Source organism: Cajanus cajan, chromosome 7 (assembly GCF_000230855.2).
Source record: "Cajanus cajan strain Asha chromosome 7, NIPB_CcT2T_4, whole genome shotgun sequence".
Classification (NCBI taxonomy): domain Eukaryota; kingdom Viridiplantae; phylum Streptophyta; class Magnoliopsida; order Fabales; family Fabaceae; genus Cajanus; species Cajanus cajan.
Window position 1 is genome coordinate 16273715 of NC_138523.1, and position 21824 is coordinate 16295538.

Here is a 21824-nt window from a genome sequence, read left to right on the forward strand (position 1 = left end):
CTTGTGAATCTTATGATCCAAATGGTAGAAGACAATCATAATGTTGATTATGTTTATGTCCTTAGAGAAGCTAATTGAGTGGTAGATTATTTTATCAAGAGAAGTTTTACTTTATTAGAGAGGATACATGTATTTGATACTCTCTTAGTTTGGATATACTTTCCTTTTGTTCGCAATTTTTTTTAATGTATCTTTCTTTCATGAGTTTTAGTTTGGACAGTTAACCCCTTTGAATAAATAAATAAATATTTATCAACTTTCTTACCTTATAAAAAAAATCCTTTAATTGAATAAGAGATTTTATACCAATTTTACACGTCACATTTTCTTAACCAAATATTAATGCATTTTATGTGTTTAAATCCAATTTTTTAGCTATTGAGTGTTGGAGAATTCGAACATAATTAGGGAGGCAACAAACATTACTATAAATTAAACTTCATTATGATATATATGATACATTACCTACCTGTTACAATTGGAAGAACAAAAAGTTCATGTATTATTCTTTTCCTCATATTTTCGCACCCTATTTCTTTGAGAGAGAAAAAAAGAGTAATTTCTCAATCATGTATAGATGAAAAGAGCTCAAGAGCTCAACATTGGAAAAATATATTAACCGACTATCAAGCGAAATGTTCTTTGTTGGTCAGTATTGTTTTAATTACTGATGTTTCTTTTTAAAGAAAAAAAAAAAAAAAAACTTATGTGTATAATGTATTCACATAATTTTTACCTTTACAACTTTTGATGATGTATTTTGTGATCCTAGTAAGCGTGTGACATGTGTTTTGGAATATGAAATCGTTGGAACATGGTCATATCATTTAAGGAGGACAAAGAGAACATCACATAAATTTTTTTAACTTCTAAATGAAAAAAATTTGCAAGAGAATTTGGATTAATGAAGGATTGTGTTACCTTTTTAAAGTTTGCAAATATGATAAAAAAGAATAATCAATATTTTAGTTAAAATTTATGTTGTCAGAATCAAATTAGATTGACTGGTTCAATCGGTCAAACAAACAACTGGTTAGTCTATCAATCCGAAAAAATCACAAAATTGATATCTAAAAGAATCAGTCAAAAATTGGATGAACTGACTCAAAACCAGTCCAAAGAATCGAGTTGAATTGGTTTTTTTTTAAAACATTTTTTTCTAAATTTTTTGAAAATATTTTATGATAAATATATATATATATATAATAATTATAAATTAGAATAAATTATGGTATTTATTACTTTTAATAATTTTCTTATACAGATGTAATTTAGTCATTTATATTAATTTATAATTTTTATAATATGATATTTTATATTATATATTATATTAATTTGAAATTTGTGTACTCTGAATATAAAATTGTTAATATATATTATTATATTTTATTAAAATTTAAACTTAAATATTATATTTAAACTTTCACATGCACTTTAAAAAATAAAATATATAAAATAATGTCTTATTTTAATTTTAGTTTTATAAAATTATGATACTATACTTATGTGATATTATTTTATGTATCATTTAAATATTATTATTATTTCAACCACAATTAAATTATTGAACTTTAAATCAATGTCTTAATCGGTTCAATAACTAATTTTAAAAAACTTTAGTTAAAATAAAATTATCATTTTGGATAATATATTTTTGTGAACACATAAAAAAAACAGAGATTTTAAAATCTTAATTAAATATGTACCCAAAAAATGTAAAAGAAAAAAATCTCAATTTAATATATTTTTTTTATTGTAATTCAATGATTTTAAAAATATAATAAATAAATGTTAGGCTAAAACTAGCTAAGACTAAATTAAGAGAAAAAAAAAAAAGAAAAAAAAAACTAGAATTCATACTTCATTCATAACTGTCAAAGTTACAAAGGGGATTATTTAAAATAAGAAAAACTAACGGTACTAATATCTAAACCTTCCACCTGGATGATCTAGATAAACTAGCAGTTCAAATATAATCTTTCATCCAAAAAAATGTTTCTTAACTTCTCTCTTGGGCTCGGTGTGCTTGTAATCAATATTGGGCCTTTGCATTGTATTAGATGGGCTGCTAACAATATATAGCTAACTAATCATAAAATTAAATAGATAGATTAAATCTAATTCTAATATTATATTATTTAATGAATGAATCTGATGAATATTAAATAAATTGATTGATTTGTCGTCTTTATTATTTTCCACCCTCCAGCTTGCACCTGAGATGATGAGTCAGCTGATGTGTAAGCAAAATTAATTACAGGTTAGTTGCATTTAGCTGATATTTAACTAGTCTGATGTATACAAAGTCAGAGTATAAATCGTGTAGTGAAAATACATTCGGTGCACGTAGAAATTCATAATTCAGATGTTTTGCTCCTTTATTACATTCAGTTTTCTCTATACTACGACCAATCATTCATCTCATTGGAACAGTGCTGAAGTTTGGAATGATTAAGATTATCATCATTTGGTGCTTTGAGCCAACCTGAATTGACTATTATTGGAAAGTTTTTCTCTTCCAACCATGTGTTCTCAAAACGGAAAGACCTCATAAGGCTTCTTAGGATTGAAAATGTAAAAATTTTACATGTTAAAATTGAACTCTATCAAAACTGCTTTCCAGTTATTTCAGTTTAGCTCCAAAAGCCTTCAGCTCTTCACGTAGAAATAAGCACTAGGACGCTACCAGATATTCTGGAAATAGAATCTTTGACAATTTGTAGTGCTAAAACCCTTTTTGTCTTTTTGATACAATGCTCTTGAAACCATTTTACATGAAAAAAGAACGCAGAAACGTTAATGATTGAACATATAACAACCATTCTCATTGATCACGGTTCACTATCTACAACCATTGGCTCTTACATTAAATATCAAAGTTGAAAATGCATAGCATACACATGAAAATTCTTAAAACCACCATTACACCACTGACACTAAACACTTGCCATAGACCGAAAGAACTGAGAGAAAGTACCAAGCTGTGGTGTCTGCACTGTACCAAATCACCTGTCTCTATTTTCTATCCCCCAATAAAAAAGTGGCGCGTGAATAAAGAAAATTAACAACCAGGAGAAAGTGTTTCACTCTTTTAACCATGTCACCTTGAATTGTTGAGACATGGAAGGAGCAAGGTTTTAAATGAAGGTCTAAAACCGCAATTGCAACTGCATTATCAAGGCTTTTTTCTGCAACCATATTTGTCCGCAATTTCCTGCAATGTCAAGGTTCTGAAGACCCCAAAACTGTTTTTGTGGTCTCCGAAACGCTGCAACCATATTTGTCTACAATTTACTGCAACGTCACGTCAAGGTTCTGAAGACCCCAAAACTGCAACTTCAATCGCAACTTAAAATCTTGGGAAGGAGATAGGAAACGGGTGGGGTGATTTCAATATGCATCACACCAATGAAAACTAGAAAATGGAAAACATGGCGTATTCAAGAAATCCATAAACAACTTGTTTTTCACCGGCCATCAACAGAAGTAAAAGACTCAGCAAAACCATTAGGCCTTGCAGGGATACTACTCTTACTGTCTTCTAGGTCCACATAGCTCAAGTCCTTTCCTTCTGTCTCCTGCCAGCCCTTCACCATTTGGTTAAGGGGAAGACTATAATCTATGCCCGAATACTCCTCAGTATCATCATCTAATGGTTTCCATTTTTCAACAAGTGGTCCAAGAACATTTACAGCATGACTCATATCTGGCCTTTGGTTTGGTTCTCTGGCAGTGCAGTGTCCAGCTAACTCAGCAATTATGGAGACGCTATCAAACGTTTCTTCCTTTATGTCAAGGGCTGGATCAATAGCAGCCATTAGTTTCTCCTTGTCTGATTTTATATGCCAGAACCACGACGCCAGGTATTGGCTCTCCTCGGGTCTATCCTCATCAAGTGCCATTAATCCAGTTAACAACTCCATTAGCACCACGCCAAAACTGAAAACATCTGCTTTGGTAGTGACTTTTCCTGTCACTGATATATACAAGAGGTAGGAATCAGTGATTCAGTATAGTTTATGCATGTATCAAATACATCAGGATTGTTTTCGTTTCAATATGTGGTCCCAAACAATGATATCTCGCAGAATCATATGAAGTCTATCCAGGTGCAAGATATTTTTCTGTGAATTTTTTAGACATGTGTTCACTTCTTTTCAAGCATTTCTCAATCTGGCTGAAGTATATAAAGATGGAAAAAAATAATTGACAGATTTCTTCAGTAATTATATATTGCTGAAAAAGCAACCATATGTTACAACATTTATTGTGTATAATCCATATTTATCATGCTCTGTATAATATGTGGATGTAAATTGAAATCTATTTTCCCCCTAGAATCAATCAGTTAACTAACACCCTTGAATCCAATGTTAAATGTTAATAAAGCAGTTAACAAAAAAATTGAGGTCAATGGCTCTATGAGTTCTGCTATAGAGCTCTAATAAGAAATCTGAGCCTTTAAGAAGGTTAAAACAGCTTTTAGAAAACCATACTCAGAGCAGGCATTAGCATACACAATCAACATAAATTACAACAAAAACTAAGTAATCAAATTCGTGAAAAAAAAATCACCTAATATAAAATATTTGCAAAATAAAATAAAATTACCTGCATATTCTGGTGCCAAGTATCCAAATGTACCAGCAAGCCTGGTGACTACAGATTTTTTGCCATCAGGAGCAAGTTTAACCAATCCAAAATCTGAGACTTTTGCTCTAAAGTCATCCCCAAGCAAAATATTTGATGACTTGAGATCTCTGTGAATGAAGATCTGGTGAGCTAGACTATGAAGATACTCCATTCCTCTAGCAACATCCAAGGCAATATTGAGCCTCCTCTTCCAAGAGAGTGGCTCTAGCTGAAAACTCTTCCAATGGAAAAGATGCATACTAAGAGCCCCTTGTGGCATATACTCATAAACTAGAATCCTCTCATTCCCTTCGACTGAATAGCCCAAAAGAGACACCAAATGCCGGTGCCGGACTTTAGACAGAACTGCAATCTCAGATTGGAATTCATCCAATGCTTTGCTGCTAATCACACCAGATTCCATTCTCTTCACTGCAATCTTAGTTCCATCTTCCAACTCTCCCTTGTAAACAACCCCAAACCCGCCACGTCCAACCTCATTCTCCCTCGCGAAATTGTTGGTCACTTTTCGAAGAACTTGAACCGATATCACAAGGTTCCCAGCCTCAATGACACGAGCATCCCCACTTCCATTCGAACCCCCGGAACCAGTTCCAGTTACCGTGGAAACACCTCCATTGCCGTTGTTGGCAACAACAATCTTCAGCACATTGTCTGAATCAGAAGCATCTCTAGGGTGAATCACTAACGACCCTGCACCCTCCGACACACCCTTTCTCCTCCTGAAACAGTACACATAAAGAGGAACAATCAGAAAAGCTACAGCAGCAACACCTACAATAGGAGCCACAATCGGAACCAAGTTTCTCCCTTTGGAATTATTTGACCCAAGAGAAACACTGGACTTGTGAAAGGGACTAGAGTCTTCATTTGTATTAGGATTATGCTTATCAGTTGAAGGAGATTCACCTTCACCCTTTCTAGAACCAGAACCAGAACCAGAACCAGACCCTGGTGGAGAAAGAGCAACACCTGGGGCACTTAACAGAGGATTCCCATCAATCACAAGTTTCAACCCTTTCCTAAAACTCGGCAAGGGAAGGGAAATGTTATTCCCACTCAGATCCAACAATGTCAAAGATCTCAAACTAGTCCAATTACTCGGAATCCCACCACTAATATCATTACCTCCCAATCTTATTTCAACAAGAGAATCCAACTTCCCAACAGAAGGACTCAAACTCCCACTAAGATTAAACTTTTCCAAGACAATCATTTCCACTTTTCCATCACCATTGCACTTTACCCCCAACCATGGCCCATCACACGGGTCATTCCCACTCCACGAATCAACCAAAACCTGAGGATAACCCAACCCCGCAAGAAACTCCAACAGCGCCATCACTTCAAAAGCACACATAACCCCAACCTTGGACAAACAAAAACTATTCGACCCAAAACTCACTTTACCCGCTTCAAATTCAGGGATCGGACCCATGAAACGGTTATTATTCAAATCCAACCGGTCCAGCTTCATTTCACTCAACCCACGCGGGATTAGCCCCACGAGCTCGTTCCCGTTGAGATCGAGATCCTTGAGCGAAACCAAATCCCCAATGTTCACCGGAACAGTCCCCGAAAACTTGTTTCCGTGAAGCCACAAGCTCGTCAACGAAACCATGCTCGCAACCACGTCGATTCTCCCGGTGAGCCCTCCGCCGCGCTGGTTGTTCAGCCACAGAACCTGCAACGCCTCCGCCGCGCTCAGCGTTGCCGGAATCTCGCCGGATAAGTTGTTGCCGGAGAGCTGAACCACCGAGAGCGACGCCATGCCGCCGAGAAACCCGGGAATGGGGCCCACAAGGTTGCAACTCATGCACGACAAGTTCCTCAGCTGCGCCGAGGACTCCAACGTCGGAGGAAAGCGCCAGCCGCCGGAGCTGGCATTGAGGTGGTTGTAATCCAAAGCCAACACCTCGAGACTCTGAAGCCCATGGAAGAAGTCTTGGGGGATGGAGTCAAACTCGTTGAAGTTGAGAAACGCGTATCTTAAGTTTGATAAGCCGTTGAGGGAAGGTAAGGGCCCGTTGAGCTTGTTGTTCTGGAGGCCCAAATTCTCGAGCATGGTGAGCTCGTTGAGGTTGGGAGGGAGCGGGCCCACCAGGCCCAGGTTCTTGGTCTGAATCTGGGAGACTCGGTTGCCGTTGCAGAAGATATATTTCCACGGAGCATTACCGTTACCGTTACCGCAGGGGTCTCCTCCTTCTTGGGGCCACGGTAAGAGCTCTGGGTTCTTTAAACCTCTTCTGAAGCCGTTAAGAATCTTGACGTCGTTAGGGTCCGTGTCTGCGAGAACAAGAGGGAAGAAACATAGGAGGAGAAATGGGAGAGGGTGCGCCATGGCGTGCGTTAGGGAAACGGTGCGTTTGGAGAAGCCATTTTGAGTGTCAACTGTCAAGAGATGCATTAAGAGGTAGATTCAGGTTGCTGCCAACTACAAATAGCGTGGGAGAGTGCTATGTTAATGTATTGCACTTAACAAATTACAATGCACGTCCTACATATAATAATCCAAATAAGATATAATTATTTGAATTTATAATTCCCAATTTTTTTTTTGTTTTTCTTATTTGGATCAAATTTATATATAACTTGTATAAATAAGGCTTTAAAAATCATACATAACATCATTTTCATTGATTAAATGCATGAGTAATTTTTGCATTTGAATTAAATTATTTTATTACGTGAAAATATACAAAATAATTTTTTATTTTGAAATTTTATTTTAGCTTTAATTCTTGTTTAAGAAATTTGGTGATATATAACTACTATTAGAGACAATTTTTCTTTGAGTAATACCAGCGGTTGAATTCTTTTTCGAATGCTTAAATAGTCGACACGTCTGAGCTTACACATTTAATTTTTCAAAATTTGAATAGTTTGGGGGATGTTTCGGACGATCGTATTTGAAAGATATAACATTTTAGTTTTTCTTTAAAGAGTAAATTACTTTCATATATTCTCTAAATATTAATCAGAATAATTGTGTTAATGTCAGTTTTTCATGAAATATTCTTAAAAATATATATTTATTTTTAGAAATATATATTTTTAAAATAAAGTATTAATAATTAAAATATAATTTATATTTTAAAATATTATTACTCCAAATTTCAATTATAATATAATTTATATATGTAAAAATATTTATTTATTATAAATTTTATTGTATAAATAAATAAATAAATATATGCCTATAGTTGGCATGTATAAATTAGGCAAATAGAAATATTAATAATTTTATTCATTTAAATTATATTCGACTTAGCTAGTATGTAAAAAAAAATATATAAAAAATAAATATATTTTTAATCTTTTAAATTTAAGATAAATTTATTTTTAATTATTTAAATTTAAAATTCAACATTTTAATCTTTATTAAATATTGTGATATAAAATTTATCAATTGATATTTTTATTAATAAAAATATCATATTAAATATAATCATTTTAATTTATATTTTTAAATATATTATTAATGACATTAAAAATTAAAATTAAAAATTATAAAATTAAAAATAATAATTTTAAATTTAAAAATAAAGATAAATATATCTTAAATTTAAAAACTAAAAATATATTTAAATTAAAATAAAATTTTGTCTTATTATGAGTGTTATTAGATATCCAGAGTTTGCCACGAAGCCACATATGTCACTATGACATGCCCCCTCGTCGTTCTACGTGCCTTGCAGTAAACTGTAAACTGGATACTATTTTATTTTATTTTATTTTTGCTTTGTTTTCTTATGGATTACTCTCTAATTCAGTTCTATCCTAGTATGCACTGTGCAGTGTTCGCTTATTGCCATGTACTTGCTAGTATTATAAGTAATAAATTATATTTATTTAAATCATAAATAATAATTATTGTTTTTTTAAAATTAGTCAAAGTTAAATTTTTATATTCTTTATTATAAAATTTATTTTTTTTACATTTATTTATAATTAATATTATATTAATCATTTAAAGTAAAAAAATATATTTAAAATAAAATTTAATTTTTTGATAAAATTAATTAAAAATTAGTATATTAATTATTTTTTAATTCAAATGAGTTATCTTATATTATTTATTATTAGAATCGGGAGGTAGTATAATGTATAGCTTAATGAAATTAGTTTTTGTCATTTTGACCAGGAATGTCAACCAACTTTTTTTATAGCAATAATGTTTACTGTTTATGTTTATGGTTAGATTCCATTCTTAGGAAACCGAATTCTAGCCTCCATTTTTTGCTCTAAAGATGTGTTTGGCTACCGAAATTCAGTTTCTAGCGAACCGAATTCCAGGTAGCTCCTTTTTTTCGTTTTTATTAAGTTATTTATTTATAAAAAAAACAAATTTAAATTTTTAAACAACTTTAAAAGTATCTAATAATTAAATAATAAATTATATTTATAATAAAATTTCAATTTAAAAAATTTAATAAGTTATATTTATAATAAATTTTAAATTTAATAAATAATATTTATAATAAGTTATTTTGAGAATAAAATTAAAATTTGATAAATAATAATTATAATAAGTTATATTTATTTTTAAAAAAATAATAATTTATTTTTGAACTATTTAAAAAATATATAATAATTAAATAATAAATTATATTTATAATAAAATCCAAATTTTAAAAAAGTTAATAAGTTATAATGTTAATAAATAATAAATTTAATAAGTTATAATTATAATAAATATTAAATTTAATAAATAATGTTTATAATATTTTTTAAAAATAAAAGTGAAATTTAATAAAGAATATTTATAATAAGTTATATTTATATGTGTGTGTTTAAAATATTAGTTATATGTACAATTAAAATATGTTTATAATTACTAAATTTAATAAATTAGTATGTATTAAAAATAGTAATTATATTTACAATGAAAAATAAATTTAATAGACTTAAAACTGATTACAACAATAAAGATCATTGGTGGCGGGAACTAAATGCATGATGAATATTTGGACATGTCTTCCTAGTGTGATCAGGGGTATAACAATAGGAACAATTTTTTACATGATTATGTTGTTCTCTAATGTTCATCTTTATTCTAATCTTGCTAGACTTGGGCTGACCCTTGAAAGTTCTTTTGAGTTCTGGATTTGGCCATAAAGTTGGCGTAGTGTAAGTAGACCAATAATCTTCATGTCAGAGCTCTCCAAACTGTCCTTTGTATACCTTTGGAACTTGTTGTAAGGTATATATGAGAGATATGTAGCTTTGATAGTCGTGGTGTGCATGTAAGCATGAAGCGAGTATATGCATGCAAAGGATATGAACTTTTTGGAATGTGCCACAATCACACCACTCTCATCTAGCCTAACTATAAATCTCCCAGCAGGTCGAACTTCTCCCGGATGCTGCGTTTCTTTCACTAGAAATCTAGTGCTTGATTTGTCAAAGGTGATAACTCTATGAGTATTTGCCTTTGATTGTGCATCTTGAATAGTTTTGCTTTCAATTTTCGAGTAGGCATGTCCAGCATTAATCATTGCATCCACTTCCCTGCTTCTTTGAACGAAGAACTTGTTGCAACGAGTGTATGTCGCCATTACCATGGAATAATTTGGCAGATTTTGTGTTTTCTTCAATATCGAATTAATAGACTCTACTAGGTTTGTTGTCATGTGTCCCCAACGTCGTCTATTGTCCCATGTCAGTGTCCATTTTTTCCTAGGAATGTTATCTAACCATTGTGTTGCAAACCTCAGACATCTCAAGGTGGATCACACATTAGTCACAACTTTGGTTGAAAGATGGAGACTTGAGACTCAAACCTTCCATTTTCCAATAGGGGAGTGCACGATAACAATGGGGGATATTGTACTTCAACTCGGCCTAAGAGTTGGTGGTTTACCAGTCATTAGCCCAATATTATATGACTGGGAGGATATGTGTTCTACGTATCTCGGCATCGTTCCAGTTAAAGGAGAGTCACTAATTGGCTCTATGATCAAGCTAAAGTGGTTGAGAGAAAATATGTTGGAATTACTAGAGGAACCATCTCAATAAGAACTTCATGCACATTGTAGGGCATATATATTAGGTTTAATAGGAGGTGTTTTGATTCTTGACAAAACAGGCAATAAGGTACATCTTATGTATTAATCTTTATTAATAAATCTTAGAAGAACAAGACGATATAGTTGGGGGTCTACTTGTTTAGCTATGTTATACAAGGAAAAGTGTAAAGCCACAAATGTTACGAGCAGAACAATGGGTGGTTGTGCATGTTTGTTATAGTCTTGGGCATGGAATCGCATGCCATATATTGCGCCTATTTCCAGAGTACCACCAACATTCCCTTTGGTCTGCAAATGGAGTGGGGGTAGAGTACTAAACTTTCAAAGTGTACCTCATAATGATGCTGTCAGATACAGATCAAGGTTTGATCACATTCAGGCTAATCAGGTAACTCTTCAAAACAAAGTTTTATTTGTTTCTTATTTTCTTTTGTTTAGAATATTATCTTAACTAACAAAGTTTAAATTATTTGTAGTTTTTATGGGCTCCATATCAAGTCTTGCAAACAATAATACCCATGCAAGCATATAGAGATGCCCAACTATGGACTTGATGTACCCCCATGATTTGTTTTGCAATTGTTGAATGGCACCAATCGGATAGAGTGAAATTACAATTTCGTCTCTTTTAGGATGTCCCTTCTCCACCCAATAATTTAGATAACCTATACAAAATTAACATGAGGGGAAAACAAGATAAAAAAATGGGTTACAAGACATGCTCAATGGATCGACATGTGGAACAATAGACATGATGATAGATTATGGCCAAGGCCAAGAAATCCAATAGGTGATACATTGAAGGAACCAAGAGGAATGGGATGATGGACCATGGGCCAAGGGCCCAATCACTAGAGCTATGGCCACCTAGAAGACCAATGGACACCTTGAAGATCAGTGGGCTTTCTAAAGCCCAAGGTACTCTTCAATTTGAACCACTCTATCATGAAGAGAAGGCATAGTTCTAGTTGTAAATATCTTGTACATAGTTCTCTTGTATAGGCTTATTTTTTTGCCTTTGTATTTGTGAGGCATTTTAGTTTTTTTTATTAGTCATCGTATATTGATTCTAGGGTGGGTTACTTGGAGAGTTTGACTCCATTTAACCTCCTTTGTTGATACATTCATTTTCTATTTTTCCAGTAGTAGAAGTGGGGTGACATTTAGTAATGCTTGAGGTTGTGACTAGTAATTGGGCCAGAATTGGGCCTAGGCAAAATTTTACATATTGGACTCATTTTGCTCCTAATTTTTCATAGATTTGATTTAGTTAGGTCTCATCTACTTTTGATGAACCTAACTAAACCAAATCAAAACATTTTTAAAATTAATTCAAGGAGCTAATTGGGACCAAGGTCGCCTAGCCTAAAGCTTTCTTCCTTCTTGGCCGAATGTTTATACCTTCTCAAAGCATTGACACTACAAGAAAAATCAGCATTATCTACGGAAAAAATCCGTAGATAATGATGAAAATCCGTAGATAACTGATAATTATCTACGGATTATCTACGGAAAAAAATTCGTAGATAATAAGGTCGTAGATAACATTATCTACGGAAATTTTTCCGTAGATAACGTTATCTACGGATTTTATCTACGGATACAGAATTTATCTACGGATGCGTTTATCTACGGAATATATCTACGGATGCAATTATCTACGGAAATTTCCGTAGATAAGTTACCTACGGAAATTTCCGTAGGTAACTTATCTACGGAAATTTCCGTAGGTAACTTATCTACGGAAATTTCCGTAGATAAATTACCTACAGAAATTTCCGTAGATAAGTTACCTACGGAAATTTTCGTAGGTAAGTTACCTACGGAAAATTCCGTAGGTAACTTACCTACGGAAATTTCCGTAGGTAACTGATTTCAACATTGCATGAATTATTTTGTTTACCTTTCCACACCAATCTTTATAAATAGTTTTACCTGGTCAGAAATATTAATAAAATCACTTATCAGGTTTCTTTAAATATCTTATAACCACAATATGAAATCAAACATCTTTAAAATCTAAAATACCCATAGCAATTATGCATAATTAGTTTCCATGTCATAGTGTAAAATAAGACTATTTTTGCATAAAATTATACATAATAAAATATTTAAATAGTTGTGGATCCATAATCTAAAAAAAACATCTAACTAATAGTCATCTCCATAGTGTCCAGTAGGTGGTGGTTGTTGGTCATCATGGTTGTCATGAAATTGGTTATCCACTTGTTGTTGCAAAATATGCTGTGTATCAGAAGGTAGGAGAGGTAGAACAGCATTGAACAGTGATTGAAACTGGCGTTGCAAGCGTTCATTTTGTTCCCTAGATTGACGAGCCTCCTCCCTAGATTGACGAGCCTCCTCCCTAGACTTACGGACTTGCTCTTCCAATTGAATAATTTTGTCTGAATCTTCAGTAGCACGAGCAGAAGATATATTTGTGAAGGTATCCACCAATGTCAATGGAGAAACGACTTTTCCAACCCCATAAAGTCTGCTTTTGTCTGTAACCCCACCAGCAGCAGCAATCCAACTCTTATTGCGGAGTCTTTCTTCCTGAACTGGGTCCATAGAAGACGTTTCAGAACCTCCCGTACAAGATGCAGCCTCAGACCTAGCTTGATTAAATATAGTCTCAAATTGATCCTATTTCACAAATAAAGATGTTTAGAAGTGACATTTATGAAAGATGATTAAAATTGAAAAGAATAAAGCAATAATACGAAAAAAATAACTCACATATGTTCGCTTAGATCTTTGGTCAACAAAATCACCCGTAAGCTTCCGTACATGAGTTTGGTGGAACAACTCATCAACATGTGGAAGGCGACCCAACTCTTGTGACTATAATTGTATAAATAGTTAATCATCATATTTCTAAAATTATATTAAATAAAATATATTATTTTAATGTAATTACCATCCGCATAGCATGCTCGTGATGGGTGATGGAGCCACCTGTGTGCAGACTTCCACCTTTCTCAGATGCTCTATTTTTTTGAGCTTGGATACTCTTTGTTTTAAATTCAGGGGCCATCCACTGGGAAATCAAACTCTGCCAAACTGTATCAAACATCCAATCAGGCTTCTTGTTTATTTGACGAGCTTTCTTGAACATTTCAGAAAGCCTATGAGATGCTTTTGTGTGAAATATTTTTTTTATCTTCTCTTCATGTTCAGCTCTCCATGAAACTTTTTTCTGCATTAACAGAATAATGAAGCAATTAAATTATTCATGACTATAAACTTAGTGCATTTAACGTAATCCCTTTAGAATAGAATGATAATAAACAAATTATGTACCTTAAAACGCTGAAAGAAGATATCTTTTTGTTCTTCCGTCATTGCACCCCAAGTCATCCATGGCTCAACAAATTGTTGCTTAATAGTCAATGTGATTGCCTTAGATGCTACCTTGCTTGGATAAAACCTAATTATTGAGGAAAAAAAATTAAATCAGTTCAATGCTGGGAAAGAAAAAATAGGATTTAGAAAGCAAAAATTATAAATTTTACCCATCATTACAAGGCTCAATCATTGGAAGAACAGACCCAACTGGTGGATCTTCATTGTTGAATGGTGATGTATCATTGTTGGACAGTTGCTCTTCATCTCCAGTAGGAATTTCAAAAAGTCTGGAGGGTACTGACATTGGTGATGCATTGCTACTAGGTTCACAATGTGAAGCTCTAGAAGAAGGTAACTGATTTTGTTTTTGGGAGCATGTGGGTTCAACATTTTGGGTTTGGGGTAATGGGGGTGTAGCAATTTGGGTGTTAGGAGGTATGGTTCTAGCATTTTGGGTTTGGGGAGGTGTGCTCGTAGCAACTTCTGTTTGGTGAGGCATGGGTGCAGGGATTTCAGTTTGAGGAGTTATGGGCTCTAAACCTACAAGTGGCTGGGTTGTTTGTTTAGGTAGTCTAAGAACATACCTTGGTTTTTTCCCCTTTTTTCCTTTGTTGCCACCAAGTGAAGGACATTGGGGAAACTTATCAGCACCTCCTGATGCCATTATCTGCAAAAAAAAATAATTTAACAAATTGTGGTCATTCAATATTTAAACATTTCACAACATAGAATTAAACATGATTATGTTACCTAATGGTTTTTAAAACATTATAATTAAATACTATGTAGCAATTAAAACAACGCAAATATCAAGTGATTACTACGAGAAACAATATATATTTGTTTTATATAAATATTAATTAAACATTGATGTTACAATTGAACATGATATTTGCCTACTCACAATTTCTATAATAGATATAATCCTAGTCAGACGAATCAGAATTCTCATTATCCATCTCCATTTCTTCATTGTCCTCTTCGGAATCATAGTCTTCAAATTCTCCTTCTTCATCATCATAATTTTGCTCCAAATCATTGTCTTCAAATTCCCCTTGTTGAATATGTTCTTCCAAATGAACAGGTTGTATCTCGGATGGTTCATCTTCTTCTTCAACAAGAATTTGTGAATCTTGGAAGCCTAAAATAGGTTCTACTTCTATGACTTCATTGACATGTGACACTTGGTCTACTTGGTACGGTACATCGTCCTCCACATGACATTCTATACGACCTCTAGGCTTTGTTTTAATTGGCACACACCAACCGCGTTTATCTATTCGTGATGTTGGATATGAGACATAATAAACTTGCCTTACATTATGAGCAATAATAAATGGATCATATGCCACATATCTTCTATCCATGCGAATATTGACAACATTATATTTGGGATCTACTCTTGTACCTCTTCGTGATGGATCATACCAGTCACAATAAAATAACATGACTTTCTTGGGAGAACTTGAACTATTGTACTCTAGTTCATATATGTGTTGGATGACCCCATAGAAGTCATCATCACCTCCTTCAGTAAGCCCTTTGACATAAACTCCACTATTTATTGTCTTTTTACCTTGACTCCATTCATGGTTATGAAATTTATAGCCATTCACATATAGAGTGTGCCATTCTTTAACCTCAATGAACGGACCAAGTGATAATTCTCTCAAGTGTTGGTTTCTGACGCTTATAGGTTCATTGTAAACCTACAATATTCAACAAAGTATTTGTTATGTTTTAAATAAGTAATGTTAAAGTAAAATAAATTTTGTGCTACGTACATGATCCTTAAACCACTTGGGGAAATCATCATGTATGCGAGAAGGAGCTGTTGATTCACTTATTTGTTCTAATTGTAGGAATGAACTATCAAAAAATATGAATGAGGTGGTCAGTTCAAAAAGAAAGTTTGATTTACTATATTACAAAATCAATTGTTGGAAAATACTGACTCAAGATATGGCTTAACTTCTGTACAATTGATCAAAACATGAACATGGGCTGACTTCCATTGTTGCTGGCTTAACCAATGAGATTTTTGCTTCCCAGAATGACGAGCTGGTTGATTAAATATGGACAACGATGATGGACACCTATCACTTTCAGTTTCCAATTCATTTCTACAACTTTGCGATGACAACGTGGAGTTGTGGAAATAATGAGAACAAAAATGAGTTGTTTCGCGGTGTATGTAAGATGCACATATCGATCCTTCAACCCTCGCCTTATTTTTCACTGATCGTTTAGAATCTCCCATAAATCTATAAAATTATATGAATAGGTTAGGGTTCATAAACATTGAACAATACTAGTTATACACAATAGTATGATAATTGTAGTACCTTTCAAATGGATACATCCACCTATATTGAACTGGACCACCAAGTCGTGCTTCATATGCAAGGTGAATAGGTAGATGTTCCATTGAATCAAAGAATGCAGGGGGGAATACTCTTTCCAATTTGCAAAGAATAATTGGAATGTTTAGTTCCATCCTATCCAAATCCTCAACCTTCAATGTGGTAGAGCACAAGTCTTTGAAGAAATGACTTATTTCAGTTAGTGGATTTAAAGCATGCACTGGCAATGAACTGAATGCAATAGGAAGTAAACACTCCATGAAAACATGGCAGTCATGGCTTTTCATGCCATGCATCCTTCCCTTTTCGACATCAGCACATCTTGCCAAGTTGGATCAATAACCATCTGGAACACGGAGTTCTTTTATCCAGCGACAAAGTATCTTTGATTCCTCCATAGGTAAAGTGTAATTTGCTTTTGGCTTTAACATTTTCCCATTCAGTTGCAATTTCATTTCCAAGTCAGGTCGACTACAATACAAAGCTAGGTCCATCCGTGCCTTCTCATTGTCTTTCGTTTTACCACTGACATTCATAACAGTGTTCAATATGTTATCAAAGAAATTCTTCTCAATGTGCATCACATCAAGATTGTGTCTCAAAATATTATCTTTCCAATAAGGAAGATCCCAAAATATACTTCTTTTCCTCCAATTATGTGACTCCCCGTATCCTTGTAACCTAGGCAAGCTAGGATTTTCTGTTACTAAAGGTAAATCCCTAACTCTTTGCCAAACTTGATTGGGTGTCAATGTAGGTGGTGGTGCATCAGTTTCAACCTTGCCTTTTATAAACGCTTTTCTGTTCTTCCTGAATGCATGATTGGTGGGTAAAAACCTTCGGTGTGAGTCAAACCAACAATTTTTACCGCCATTCTCTAATGTAAAGGCTTTAGAATGCTCCATGCAATGTGGACATGCCAATTTACCTTGAGTTCCCCAACCAGACAACATGCCATATGCAGGGAAGTCATTAATAGTCCACATTAATGTTGCCTTCATCATAAAATTTTGCTTCTTTGAAATGTCATAGGTTTGGACACCAATCCACAACTTTTTAAGATCGTCAATCAATGGTTCTAGATACACATCAATAGCTGCCTTTGGATTTCGTGGACCTGGTATAAGACAAGTTAAAAACATAAATGGTTTTGTCATGCACATTTCAGGTGGAAGATTGTATGGGGTTACAATTACCGGCCAACAAGAATAAGGTGGAGTTGTTGATTGAATGTATGGATTAAACCCATCTGAGCATAAACCAAGTCGTACATTGCGAGGATCGGCTGCAAAATCTGGATACACTCGATCAAAGTGCTTCCAGGCTTCACCATCTGAGGGATGACGTAAAACACCAGAGGTACTTCTATTTTGATAATGCCAACACATATGCCCAGCTGTTTGCATTGATGCAAACAGACGTTGTAACCTTGGAATTATTGGCAAATAAAACATCGTCTTCACTGGAACTAGTTTTTTTGTACTTGATCCAGTGTTGCGATCACGATATCTTGGCATATGACAAAACTTGCACTGCAATAATGCACCATCATTTTTCCCATAATCATTGTCATAAAACAACATGCAGCCTTGTACGCAACAATCTATCCTTCTAGCACTCAGTCCCAATTTTGACACTAATCTTTTAGCGTCATAGTAATTTTTGGGCAAACATCTATTCACAGGAGTCACATCCAACAACATTTTTGTTATAAAATCGACGCATTCATCGGGAACATTCCAATTAGACTTGCATGCTAAAAGTCTTACACACATTGATAACTTAGACTCTGATGATCCCTCATACAATGGACAATTTGCCTCAGATAAAAGATTGTAAAATCTTTGTGCTTCTTCATTCGGAGGCTCTTCCACGTTATTATTTTCTAGTATGTCAAATGCCCCATGTTGCCTAAGAGCATCACACATCATATGATGCATTGAGTTAGAGGTTTCAGTTTCGGTCGCATTTATACCAATACTGGAAGCACCTATGAGATTATTGTCAACATTTTCCATCTCTTCACCATGATCAGTCCAAATGTAGTAGTTTGGCATGAACCCATACTTGAAAAGGTGAACCTTCACTGTATGAACACCATCAATCTTTGTGGACTGACATTTAGCACATGGACATCTAAGTTTCCCTTCATTAATATAGCTTTGTTGTTGACAAGCTATTCTTATAAACTCTTCAACCCCGTGTACAAAAGATTCCTTTAAACCTCTTCTCCCCATATACATTCTATCATACATCCATTGACGACTTGCTGGGATAGAATTCACGTTCTGTATATTTATAACATAAATATATTAGAATATGGAAAGACAAAGGTGTTGGAATGGAATTCATCTTCTATATATTAATAACATTTAAATATATTGTCATATGCCCTTTGCATACCAACGCTATATTCAAATCTGTTGGGGTAAACTGGTTTTTAACCAGTTTAAAGTCATTTAGAACCATGTGCCAATGCAATTGGGCAACGCTATCCTAGTGGTCCAAAAAGAGAAAAGTATTTTTGCATTGAAAAAGTTCATGGCAGACCACCAAAGAAAAGCCACAAGAAAAGGGAAGAAAAATACCTATTGATGTTGTGTATTTTACTCGTATTTTAGCACTTTAATTCACAAGAATTCATAGCATAATCATGCATATCTTTCATGTTTTTAATAAATTTTTATATCATTTTCCTATTTTATGCTTTTCTTGGTATGTGTTGTGTTTTCTCTGAGCAGGATCAAGATTTAAGAATTAAAGAGGAAATACTGAGCTACAGGGAAAATCACGGCCGTGATTCTAAATCACGCCCGTGATTCACCAGAGAAAATCACGGCCGTGATTCCCAATCACACCCGTGAACGCCACTGACCCTTCATAGATGTGCTCCAGAGAAGATCACGGTCGTGATTCTCAGTCACGGCCGTGATTCACCAGAGAAAATCACGGTCGTGATTCTCAGTCACGGCCGTGATTCACCAGAGAAAATCACGGCCGTGATTCCCAATCACACCCGTGAACGCCACTGACCCTTCATAGATGTGCTCCAGAGAAGATCACGGTCGTGATTCTCAGTCACGGCCGTGATTCACTTCGCGTCCCAGCTTTTTAAGTTTTATGTTTTATTTTTATCTTTGTCACACTATTCTATATTAACAGCTGAAATCACCAAAAAATAATGTTTAACACTATACTACCATGATCTAAAAGAACTTAAGATCATTTCCGGTTAGATGCCTCAATCAAATTAACAAATTGGGAATGGAAATTTTCACATACCAAAAGTTGGTATTCTGTTTGAGAAATCCTGCAACCTCCTTTTATTGCAAAGTGAGCACAACTACAATACTTTCCTTTTCTTCAGTACAGATCAAGGTACAGATATCCTAAGTCACCCTGAAATGATTTTGAGTCTCAATGTGAGAAATGATTAATAAAAAAAAAGAAACATTATTGGTTCCAATCATCATTATCAGAATTACAGAGAAGCATTGATTGTGATTGCAGTTTTGATTCCAATCGTGAACCACCAGCTGAATCAGAGAGATCATCATTCATTGAAACTGACTAGTTTATAGTATATAATACAATTATATCGAAGGATGAAAATTTGAATTCTTTCTTCAACAAAAAAATCTGAAACGTGTCTTTTTCCTTATGTCGTTTAATATTGTTTGCCTAGATTTTAAGATTGCGTAATGGGTAGAGGACCAAAATGCCTACTATTCCTTCAATCAAACCAAATGCCTACTAAAGACAAACAAAATCCCAACAAGAAATGATAGAGGACCAAAATAGAGGAATACAGCTCAGAAACAACACATGCAACCAGAAAAACCAACACTCAGTTCAGTACAAGTCACTCAAACCATGAAACCCAGCAGAGAACACGTGAACAGGAAAACACACAATTTGGATTCTGAAAAGGACTCCAACCAAAACTACATGCCTGGGTCGGTTCAAAACTATATACGGAATAAATAATACAAAAACACAATAACAAAACGCCAACAACTTAGGTACTCACCAATTCCAGTTTCTGAATTATCAAGATTCCCCTGCTTTTGATCTAGAGACAAGGCAGATCCTACTTTTTCCTGAAACAGTTTTTAATAAGCAAACTGAAGTCAAGGCAATACAAAATTGCATCCTCTTAACATCACATCAGATACCAAACGTAGCATGATTACCTTTATAGGATTCAAAGACATTGATGCTTTAGCATTGTCTGACTCACTATCTGAATCTGCATTCCACAATTGGAAGAAATTCAGAAAAGAATACTATATATCTACTGAATAATAAGAGCAACAAACCAACAACGAATGAATTATCAAGCAAATTTGTGAATACAATATTAAAGTAATTGAATCCTGCATTTACCTTTGGGTTCTTTGAAGCGATTCAAATCTTGTTTTCAGCTTCAACTATTCACGGTAGCTGCTCTGCTACAAATTAAAAATAAAAAGAATTGCAAGATGAAACAATTAATAGTAAAGAAAACTAATACATATTGTGATGTAATTATTTATAGTTTTCTATATGAACATTGAGACAGCAGAAAAATAAGAAGCTCTATAAGCTAAAACTAGTTTATGCATACATTAAAAATAAGACTTTGCAGAAGCTAATAAGAAAAACCTTCTACAAATTAGTATATGCATAAAGGAATCAAGGAACAGGAACAAGAACAACCTCTATCCGACCATTGCAGCAGCTACATGCAGAGGAGAGAGCCCGTGATGACCAGTGGTGTGTTCCAAGACAGTTAGGGGGATTAGGAACTGAAATGTAAAACATAAAATTAATTAATATCTTAGAAGGCAGAAATGGACATTGAGATGCATAAAATAAGAAAGGGGGAAGTCGTAATTTAGTGAATGGGAAATCAACAGTATTTGCTTTGTCTATTTTTTTTTTATAATATTGACCAAAAGCGGACAAGATAGCTCGCACTGCACCATATATATTTCAATTTGAAGGAAATCAATAGGGCTTGCAGAGGGAATAGCTTCATAGATTGTAGGGTTGTCATCATCACGGGTATATTCACAATCTGTTAATCAAAAGTAATAGACCTGGGAGAATTATGTCGTCTCTGACTCTGAATGCTTTGGCGAAGCTTTGATCTTAGACTCCCAAGAAGTGCCGCCAAGATGCAGAGTGCTTCAAGAAGGTGGTGCTTCAAGGAGGTACTTCGAGGAGGTGCTTGGAGGAGGTGCTTCGAGGAGGTGGAACGAATGAGAGAGTTGGAGGAGGTGCTTCGAGGAGGTGGAACGAATGAGAGAGTTAGGGATTAGGGATTAGGTGAAACGCGGGACTTAAAATGAAACGCGGGACTTTCGTTTTCCAATTTGTATGTTTATAATGTCATTATTTTTTTTAAATAATATAAATATAAATATAAATTACTAATAGTCATATTAGT

At 34.1% G+C, this 21824-nt stretch overlaps 2 protein-coding genes across 3 annotated transcripts; both read right to left on the reverse strand.

The window, feature by feature from the left end:
- Positions 1 to 2803: 2803 nt before the first annotated feature.
- LOC109818110 (receptor protein kinase TMK1) lies at positions 2804 to 7121 on the reverse strand. The gene is made up of 2 exons (XM_020383512.3): positions 4612 to 7121; positions 2804 to 3976 (listed from the first exon to the last, which is right to left on the reverse strand). The coding sequence occupies exons 1-2, from the start codon at positions 7058 to 7060 to the stop codon at positions 3468 to 3470; spliced, it is 2958 nt and encodes a 985-aa protein (XP_020239101.1). The 5' UTR covers positions 7061 to 7121; the 3' UTR covers positions 2804 to 3467.
- Positions 7122 to 12535: 5414 nt separating this feature from the next.
- Positions 12536 to 19945, reverse strand: LOC109792664 (uncharacterized). Of its 2 annotated transcripts, XM_083061226.1 has the most exons (5): positions 15815 to 16721; positions 13986 to 15739; positions 13603 to 13881; positions 13422 to 13526; positions 12536 to 13328 (listed from the first exon to the last, which is right to left on the reverse strand). In XM_083061226.1, the coding sequence occupies exons 2-5, from the start codon at positions 14040 to 14042 to the stop codon at positions 12834 to 12836; spliced, it is 936 nt and encodes a 311-aa protein (XP_082917352.1). In that variant the 5' UTR covers positions 14043 to 15739; positions 15815 to 16721; the 3' UTR covers positions 12536 to 12833. The 2 variants fall into 2 exon arrangements, 1 of the variants encoding a protein (XP_082917352.1); XR_014428282.1 differs by lacking the exons at positions 12536 to 13328; positions 13422 to 13526 and having other exon boundaries at positions 13846 to 13881; positions 15815 to 19945.
- Between the last annotated feature and the right edge of the window lie 1879 nt (positions 19946 to 21824).

Excerpts from the sequence above, each read along its gene's own strand:
- LOC109818110 (XM_020383512.3), bottom strand. The coding sequence starts at position 7,060 with ATGCATCTCTTGACAGTTGACACTCAAAATGGCTTCTCCAAACGCACC. Across the intron at positions 3,977-4,611 it reads CTTGGCACCAGAATATGCAG|TGACAGGAAAAGTCACTACC; the intron begins GTAATTTTATTT and ends TGTATATATCAG.
- LOC109792664 (XM_083061226.1), bottom strand. The coding sequence starts at position 14,042 with ATGACTTGGGGTGCAATGACGGAAGAACAAAAAGATATCTTCTTTCAG. Across the intron at positions 13,527-13,602 it reads ACGAGCATGCTATGCGGATG|TCACAAGAGTTGGGTCGCCT; the intron begins GTAATTACATTA and ends ATACAATTATAG. Across the intron at positions 13,329-13,421 it reads AAAGATCTAAGCGAACATAT|GATCAATTTGAGACTATATT; the intron begins GTGAGTTATTTT and ends TTTGTGAAATAG.